The sequence below is a fragment of the Oncorhynchus tshawytscha genome, unplaced genomic scaffold (assembly GCF_018296145.1).
Source record: "Oncorhynchus tshawytscha isolate Ot180627B unplaced genomic scaffold, Otsh_v2.0 Un_contig_4367_pilon_pilon, whole genome shotgun sequence".
Classification (NCBI taxonomy): domain Eukaryota; kingdom Metazoa; phylum Chordata; class Actinopteri; order Salmoniformes; family Salmonidae; genus Oncorhynchus; species Oncorhynchus tshawytscha.
The window spans coordinates 57,912-67,500 of record NW_024609189.1 but is presented as its reverse complement, the minus strand read 5'-3'; the positions used below and the strand labels follow the sequence as shown (position 1 = coordinate 67,500).

At 40.2% G+C, this 9,589-nt stretch overlaps 1 protein-coding gene and 1 long non-coding RNA gene across 2 annotated transcripts in view; one reads left to right on the top strand and one right to left on the bottom strand.

Annotated features, from left to right (window-relative positions):
* Positions 1-8,390, top strand: part of LOC112241489 (TGF-beta receptor type-2) — a 59,577-nt gene extending 51,187 nt beyond the window's left edge. The window contains exons 9-10 of the mRNA XM_042314437.1: positions 6,100-6,227; positions 6,550-8,390. Coding sequence (XP_042170371.1) covers positions 6,100-6,227; positions 6,550-6,816 — 395 coding nt within the window. The 3' untranslated portion in view covers positions 6,817-8,390. The remainder of the gene's footprint in view (positions 1-6,099; positions 6,228-6,549) is intronic.
* LOC121844406 lies at positions 1,434-1,795 on the bottom strand. Its single transcript, XR_006081976.1, has 3 exons — positions 1,697-1,795; positions 1,575-1,646; positions 1,434-1,481 (listed from the first exon to the last, which is right to left on the bottom strand). It is a non-coding gene; the product is annotated as an uncharacterized LOC121844406 (long non-coding RNA).
* Positions 8,391-9,589: the final 1,199 nt, after the last annotated feature.

Genomic DNA, 9,589 nt, shown 5'->3' with positions numbered 1-9,589 from the left:
CTCGGTGAATAACTGTTCTCAGGTCAGACCTCGGTTTATAACTGTTGTCAGGTCAGACCTCGGTTTATAACTGTTCTCAGGTCAGACCTCGGTGAATAACTGTTCTCAGGTCAGACCTCGGTTTATAACTGTTCTCAGGTCAGACCTCGGTGAATAACTGTTCTCAGGTCAGACCTCGGTGAATAACTGTTCTCAGGTCAGACCTCTGTTGTGAGATAACTGTTCTCAGGTCAGGTCAGACCTCGGTTTATAACTGTTCTCAGGTCAGACCTCGGTGAATAACTGTTCTCAGGTCAGACCTCGGTTTATAACTGTTCTCAGGTCAGACCTCGGTGAATAACTGTTCTCAGGTCAGACCTCGGTTTATAACTGTTCTCAGGTCAGACCTCGGTGAATAACTGTTCTCAGGTCAGGTAAACAGCTGGGCTATTTATTCCATTTCAGCAGAAAACACAGCAGGTCTTCAAATAGAGGATAACTGAAGAAGCAGCAGAAATAACTAGATCCCACAGTCTGGGTCTGTGTCCAGGAACCACCCTGTTTCATAATGTAGTGCACTACTTTAGACCAGAGCCCCCATATGCTATATAGGGAATAGGGCCCCGTTCAGGGGACACTCCCTGGGTGTGTTCTGTTTAAAAGAAGCTGAAACAGAACAGGGGGGGGAACAGGGCATGTCTACTTGTCAAAAACAGGATGTGTTGGGCTTGTGGAGTCAGCTTCTTCTTCAGGGTCCCCGGTCCGATCCCTGCCCTAGCTGGGTTTCCTGTCCGACCGGGACCGGGGTTCCATTCTGGCCTCTCCACTTCCTGTGGGTCCACACAGCGATTCAGGACCCTGTAACACACCAGTCAAGGACCTTGTACTGTACTGGTCCAAACAAGCTGTTGATTAATCTCTGTGACCTTCCTGACCTCTGTGACCTCTCTGGCTGTTCCTGACCTCTGTGACCTCTCCTGGACGATACCTCTACCTGACTGGCTGTTCCTGACCTCTGTGACCTCTCCTGGAGGATACCTCTACCTGACTGGGTGTTCTTGACCTCTGTGACCTCTCCTGGACGATTCCTCTACCTGACTGGCTGTTCCTGACCTCTGTGACCTCTCCTGGAGGATACCTCTACCTGACTGGGTGTTCTTGACCTCTGTGACCTCTCCTGGAGGATACCTCTGACTGGGTGTTCCTGACCTCTGTGACCTCTCCTGGACGATTCCTCTACCTGACTGGCTGTTCCTGACCTCTGTGACCTCTACCTGACTGGGTGTTCCTGACCTCTGTGACCTCTCCTGGAGCATACCTCTACCTGACTGGGTGTTCCTGACCTCTGTGACCTCTCCTGGACGATACCTCTACCTGACTGGGTGTTCCTGACCTCTGTGACCTCTCCTGGACGATACCTCTACCTGACTGGGTGTTCCTGACCTCTGTGACCTCTCCTGGAGGATACCTCTACCTGACTGGCTGTTCCTGACCTCTGTGACCTCTCCTGGACGATACCTCTACCTGACTGGGTGTTCTTGACCTCTGTGACTTCTACCTGACTGGGTGTTCTTGACCTCTGTGACCTCTGTGACCTCTCCTGGAGGATACCTCTACCTGACTGGCTGTTCCTGACCTCTGTGACCTCTCCTGGAGGATACCTCTACCTGACTGGCTGTTCCTGACCTCTGTGACCTCTCCTGGAGGATACCTCTACCTGACTGGGTGTTCTTGACCTCTGTGACCTCTCCTGGAGGATGTAACACACTGCCCTGTGAATTCTATTCCTTTAGACTGGGTCATTTTTGCATGGGCTCAGTTTGAGAAATCTTATATCTGGTGTTCTGCTTGTCTCTAATGAAGGTCTTCAGTCTGTGCCCTTGTGCCTCCCTTCACTGGTCCTAGATCAGCTGTTAGTTAACACTATGCACCTGACACAGCACCACAGACTGGTTCTAGATCAGCTGTTAGTTAACACTATGAACCTGACACAGACAGCACCACAGACTGTGGGATCTGTTCCTAGATCAGCTATTAGTTAACACTATGAACCTGACACAGACAGCACCACAGACTGTGGGATCTGTTCCTAGATCAGCTGTTAGGTAACACTATGAACCTGACACAGCACCACAGACTGTGGGATCTGTTCCTAGATCAGCTGTTGTGAGTTCAGTTTCATGAGATCTGGACGATATCCCAGAACAGACAGCACCACAGACTGTGGGATCTGTTCCTAGATCAGCTGTTAGTTAACACTATGAACCTGACACAGACAGCACCACAGACTGTGGGATCTGTTCCTAGATCAGCTGTTAGTTAACATGCTGTGAAACCATCACACTTTGCAGCTGTTGTGAGTTCAGTTTCATGAGGTCTGGACGATCTCCCAGAACTTTGTGTTTTATAATCTTTGGCTCGGGGGAATGATCTTTCAATTTCCTTCAACTGTTTTTCAGCGTGAAAACATAATACAACTAATTAGAGTTGTGATGTTTTCAATGGGTTGTGGATTTCTGAGTTTTTGGGGGCTAATTGCTTGAATTGCTAAAGTTTGTTGATTCCAGTAATGATCACAAGAGAAGTGCCAGGCCACAACTTTGTTCCCATACAAGAATCATCAAAACATATTTTATATTCTCCATATTCAGCACGTCTGTTGCCAATGCCCTAAATCTACCCCCTACTATAACATAACAACAGCTCTCTATATTAACTCTACTGTAACATAACAACAGCTCTCTATATTAACTCTACTGTAACATAACAACAGCTCTCTATATTAACTCTACTGTAACATAATAACAGCTCTCTATATTAACTCTACTGTAACATAACAACAGCTCTCTATATTAACTCTACTGTAACATAACAACAGCTCTCTATATTAACTCTACTGTAACATAACAACAGCTCTCTATATTAACTCTACTGTAACATAATAACAGCTCTCTATATTAACTCTACTGTAACATAACAACAGCTCTCTATATTAACTCTACTGTAACATAATAACAGCTCTCTATATTAACTCTACTGTAACATAACAACAGCTCTCTGTATTAACTCTACCATAACATAACAACAGCTCTCTATATTAACTCTACTGTAACATAACAACAGCTCTCTATATTAACTCTACTGTAACATAACAACAGCTCTCTATATTAACTCTACTGTAACATAACAACAGCTCTCTATATTAACTCTACTGTAACATAATAACAGCTCTCTATATTAACTCTACTCTAACATAATAACAGCTCTCTATATTAACTCTACTGTAACATAACAACAGCTCTCTATATTAACTCTACTGTAACATAATAACAGCTCTCTATATTAACTCTACTGTAACATAACAACAGCTCTCTGTATTAACTCTACCATAACATAACAACAGCTCTCTATATTAACTCTACTGTAACATAACAACAGCTCTCTATATTAACTCTACTGTAACATAATAACAGCTCTCTATATTAACTCTACTCTAACATAATAACAGCTCTCTATATTAACTCTACTGTAACATAACAACAGCTCTCTATATTAACTCTACTGTAACATAACAACAGCTCTCTATATTAACTCTACTGTAACATAACAACAGCTCTCTATATTAACTCTACTGTAACATAACAACAGCTCTCTATATTAACTCTACTGTAACATAACAACAGCTCTCTATATTAACTCTACTGTAACATAACAACAGCTCTCTATATTAACTCTACTGTAACATAATAACAGCTCTCTATATTAACTCTACTGTAACATAACAACAGCTCTCTATATTAACTCTACTGTAACATAACAACAGCTCTCTATATTAACTCTACTGTAACATAACAACAGCTCTCTATATTAACTCTACTGTAACATAATAACAGCTCTCTATATTAACTCTACTCTAACATAATAACAGCTCTCTATATTAACTCTACTGTAACATAACAACAGCTCTCTATATTAACTCTACTGTAACATAATAACAGCTCTCTATATTAACTCTACTGTAACATAACAACAGCTCTCTGTATTAACTCTACCATAACATAACAACAGCTCTCTATATTAACTCTACTGTAACATAATAACAGCTCTCTATATTAACTCTACTCTAACATAATAACAGCTCTCTATATTAACTCTACTGTAACATAACAACAGCTCTCTATATTAACTCTACTGTAACATAATAACAGCTCTCTATATTAACTCTACTCTAACATAACAACAGCTCTCTATATTAACTCTACTGTAACATAACAACAGCTCTCTATATTAACTCTACTCTAACATAACATAACAACAGCTCTCTATATTAACTCTACTGTAACATAACAACAGCTCTCTATATTAACTCTACTCTAACATAACATAACAACAGCTCTCTATATTAACTCTACTGTAACATAACAACAGCTCTCTATATTAACTCTACTATAACATAACATTACAACAGCTCTCTATATTAACTCTACTGTAACATAACAACAGCTCTCTATATTAACTCTACTGTAACATAACAACAGCTCTCTATATTAACTCTACTGTAACATAACAACAGCTCTCTATATTAACTCTACTGTAACATAACAACAGCTCTCTATATTAACTCTACTGTAACATAACAACAGCTCTCTATATTAACTCTACTGTAACATAACAACAGCTCTCTATATTAACTCTACTGTAACATAACAACAGCTCTCTATATTAACTCTACTGTAACATAACAACAGCTCTCTATATTAACTCTACTATAACATAACAACAGCTCTCTATATTAACTCTACTGTAACATAATAACAGCTCTCTATATTAACTCTACTGTAACATAACAACAGCTCTCTATATTAACTCTACTATAACATAACAACAGCTCTCTATATTAACTCTACTGTAACATTACAACAGCTCTCTATATTAACTCTACTATAACATAACATAACAACAGCTCTCTATATTAACTCTACTATAACATAACATAACAACAGCTCTCTATATTAACTCTACTATAACATAACAACAGTAATTAACTCTATAACATAACAGCTCTCTATATTAACTCTACTGTAACATAACAACAGCTCTCTATATTAACTCTACTGTAACATAACAACAGCTCTCTATATTAACTCTACTGTAACATAACAACAGCTCTCTATATTAACTCTACTGTAACATAACAACAGCTCTCTATATTAACTCTACCATAACATAACATAACAACAGCTCTCTATATTAACTCTACTGTAACATAACAACAGCTCTCTATATTAACTCTACTGTAACATTACAACAGCTCTCTATATTAACTCTACTATAACATAACATAACAACAGCTCTCTATATTAACTCTACTATAACATAACATAACAACAGCTCTCTATATTAACTCTACTGTAACATAACAACAGCTCTCTATATTAACTCTACTGTAACATAACAACAGCTCTCTATATTAACTCTACTGTAACATAACAACAGCTCTCTATATTAACTCTACTGTAACATAACAACAGCTCTCTATATTAACTCTACCATAACATAACATAACAACAGCTCTCTATATTAACTCTACTGTAACATAACAACAGCTCTCTATATTAACTCTACTGTAACATAACATTACATGCTGTAGGTATCCATAACCTCATATGATGCAGTTTGAAGCTGAGCTTTATTCTGTAGATGTTTTACTGTCATAAAAACGGGTGGATTTCAAATCACATGTTATTTGTCACATACACACATGGTCAGCAGATGTTAATGTGAGTGTAGCAAAACGCCTGTGACTTGACAGATGAAGGCTGTGGTTTGTGGTGTTGATTTGTTTGGCTGTGTTTGTTTGTGTTAGAGATGTAAATTGATTGGTTGTGTCTTTCTGTGTTCCAGAGGTGATCTAATTCGTTGACTCTGTGTGTTCCGGGGGTGATCAAATTGGTTGTCTCTCTCTGTGTGTTCCAGAGGTGATCTAATTGGTTGACTCTGTGTGTTCCAGAGGTGATCTAATTGGTTGTCTCTCTGTGTGTTCCAGAGGTGATCTAATTGGTTGTCTCTCTCTGTGTGTTCCAGAGGTGATCTAATTGGTTGTATCTCTGTGTGTTCCAGAGGTGAAGGACTATGAACCTCCATATGGCTGTAAAGTTCAGATGCATCCTGGTGTGGAGAGCATGAAGGATCACCTCCTCAGAGACAGAGGAAGACCTGAGATCCCAGACAGCTGGATCAACCACCAGGTAACAGACTGGGAGAGACACACACACTCTCTTTCCTTCTTGCTCTCTCTTCCCTCCCTCTCTCTCTCTCTCTCTCTTCCCTCCCTCGCTCACTCTCTTCCCTCTCTCTCTCCCTCGCTCTCTCTCTTCCCCCCTCTCTCTCTTTCTTCCCTCCTCTCTCTCTCTCTCTTTCTTGACTTACCTACCTACCTACCTTCTTATCTCTCTCTCTAACCTCTCTTTCTTTCTCATTCACTCACACACATCAAATCCTATGTATATGTCTCAGTGCTCAGTAGCTTGGTTATAATTCTCTGCTCCTGTTGTCTACCTCCTCCTACAGGGCATAGCCATAGTGTGCGGCTCCATAGAGGAGTGTTGGGACCACGACCCGGAGGCCAGGCTCACAGCCCAGTGCGTGGCCGAACGCTTCAGCGAGATAGAAGACGAGATGGAGAAACTGTCCAGCCGCAGCAGCTCCGACGAGAAGATACCAGCGGAGGAACAGAAGATACCGACAAGACCCGAAGAAGAACGACAGACGATAGTAGCAGAACGGATAGAAGAGATCAAAGTAGCGGTGGAGAGCTCTGTGAGCGATGAGAAGTGAGGGAAGGGAGAGAGGACATGGAACCCAGGACTAGAATGTCAGTATGTCACAAACACACCACTCACGTTGTTATGGGAACTAAACAGCCATACCCAAACAAACAGCCCACACCTGGAAGATAGCCAGGACAGTGAATGTACTGTATTACTGTACTGTACTGCTTATACTCTTCAGTATTGTATTACCAGAATGCATACAGTATTTATACTGTATAAAATAAGTATGTACAGTTTACAGTATTTGGATGTACTGTACTGTATTATATTGGAGGTTTACCCACTGAAGAGGACAGGACATGACAATGGAAGAGATTATAACCAAAGACTGAGATTACAGGACATGACAATGGAAGAGTTTATAACCAAAGACTGAGATTACAGGACATGACATTGGAAGAGTTTATAACCAAAGACTGAGATTACAGGACATGACAATGGAAGAGATTATAACCGAAAACTGAGATTACAGGACATGACATTGGAAGAGATTATAACCAAAGACTGAGATTACAGGACATGACATTGGAAGAGATTATAACCAAAGACTGAGATTACAGGACACGACATTGGAAGAGTTTATAACCAAAGACTGAGATTACAGGACATGACAATGGAAGAGATTATAACCGAAAACTGAGATTACAGGACATGACATTGGAAGAGTTTATAACCAAAGACTGAGATTACAGGACATGACAATGGAAGAGATTATAACCAAAGACTGAGATTACAGGACATGACATTGGAAGAGTTTATAACCAAAGACTATTCTAACATGTGGGGGGAGTGGGGTAATGTATTCTAGAATGTTGAGGGAGTTGGGTAATGTTCCTGTATTCTAACATGTGGGGGGAGTAGGGTAATGTATTCTAGAATGTTGAGGGAGTTGGGTAATGTTCCTGTATTCTAACATGTGGGGGAGTAGGGTAATGTATTCTAGAATGTTGAGGGAGTTGGGTAATGTTCCTGTATTCTAACATGTGGGGGAGTAGGGTAATGTATTCTAGAATGTTGAGGGAGTTGGGTAATGTTCCTGTATTCTAACATGTTGGGGGAGTAGGGTAATGTATTCTAACATGTTGGGGGAGTGGGGTAATGTATTCTAACATGTTGGGGGAGTGGGGTAATGTATTCTAACATGTTGGGGGAGTGGGGTAATGTTCCTGTGTTCTAACATGTGGGGTAATGAATTGACAGTCTGTGTAATAATGTAATAATGAGCCATATTGAAATGATAACAGAAATGATGATGACGTGGAGCTCTATTCTCACAAGGATTGTATGTACAGTGTGTGTGTGTGTGTGTGTGTGTCTGCATTTGTGCGTGTGTTTTTTACATGGTAATAGTTTTTACTTGTTAGCCAAATAAACAAGCACATTGTAAATATATATGGAATGTAGCTGTACAGAAAATAATCTCCCCTCTAGATGTTGTTGTGGAAACAGAGGAGCATTTCACACACTCTGTCTAAATAACACATTTAACAGGATCTAGACAAAGATATTTTATCCTTTGTATTTGTAAGATATTGTACATCTGTTTTAAGAATAAAGTATTTCTGTATTTACTCATAAGCATTGTGAATGGCACATTTCAGTGGGGCATTGGTAGTGTAGACCAGTGTGGTCACCAACCTTTTCTGAGTCAAGATCACTTCCTGAGTCCAGATCAGTTTCTGAGTCAAGATCAGTTTCTGAGTCAATATCACTTCCTGAGTCAAGATCACTTCCTGAGTCAAGATCACTTCCTGAGTCCAGATCAGTTTCTGAGTCAAGATCAGTTTCTGAGTCAATATCACTTCCTGAGTTAAGATCACTTCCTGAGTCAAGATCAGTTTCTGAGTCAAGATCAGTTTCTGAGTCAATATCACTTCCTGAGTTAAGATCAGTTTCTGAGTCAAGATCACTTCCTGAGTTAAGATCACTTCCTGAGTCAAGATCACTTCCTGAGTCAAGATCACTTCCTGAGTCAATATCACTTCCTGAGTCAAGATCACTTCCTGAGTCCATATCACTTCCTGAGTTAAGATCACTTCCTGAGTCAAGATCACTTCCTGAGTCAGGGTCACTTCCTGAGTCCAGATCAGTTTCTGAGTCAAGATCAGTTTCTGAGTCAATATCACTTCCTGAGTCAAGATCAGTTTCTGAGTCAATATCACTTCCTGAGTTAAGATCACTTCCTGAGTCAAGATCAGTTTCTGAGTCAAGATCAGTTTCTGAGTCAATATCACTTCCTGAGTTAAGATCAGTTTCTGAGTCAAGATCACTTCCTGAGTTAAGATCACTTCCTGAGTCAAGATCAGTTTCTGAGTCAAGATCAGTTTCTGAGTCAATATCACTTCCTGAGTTAAGATCAGTTTCTGAGTCAAGATCACTTCCTGAGTTAAGATCACTTCCTGAGTCAATATCACTTCCTGAGTCAAGATCACTTCCTGAGTCAATATCACTTCCTGAGTCAAGATCACTTCCTGAGTCAAGATCACTTCCTGAGTCAGATCAGTTTCTGAGTCGAGATCAGTTTCTGAGTCAATATCACTTCCTGAGTTAAGATCAGTTTCTGAGTCAAGATCACTTCCTGAGTTAAGATCACTTCCTGAGTCAAGATCAAGTCAAGATCACTGAGTCAATATCACTGAGTTAAGATCAGTTTCTGAAAGATCACTTCCTGAGTTTCTTCCTGAGTCAATATCACTTCCTGAGTCAAGATCACTTCCTGAGTCAATATCACTTCCTGAGTCAAGATCACTTCCTGAGTCCATTTCCTGAGTTAAGAT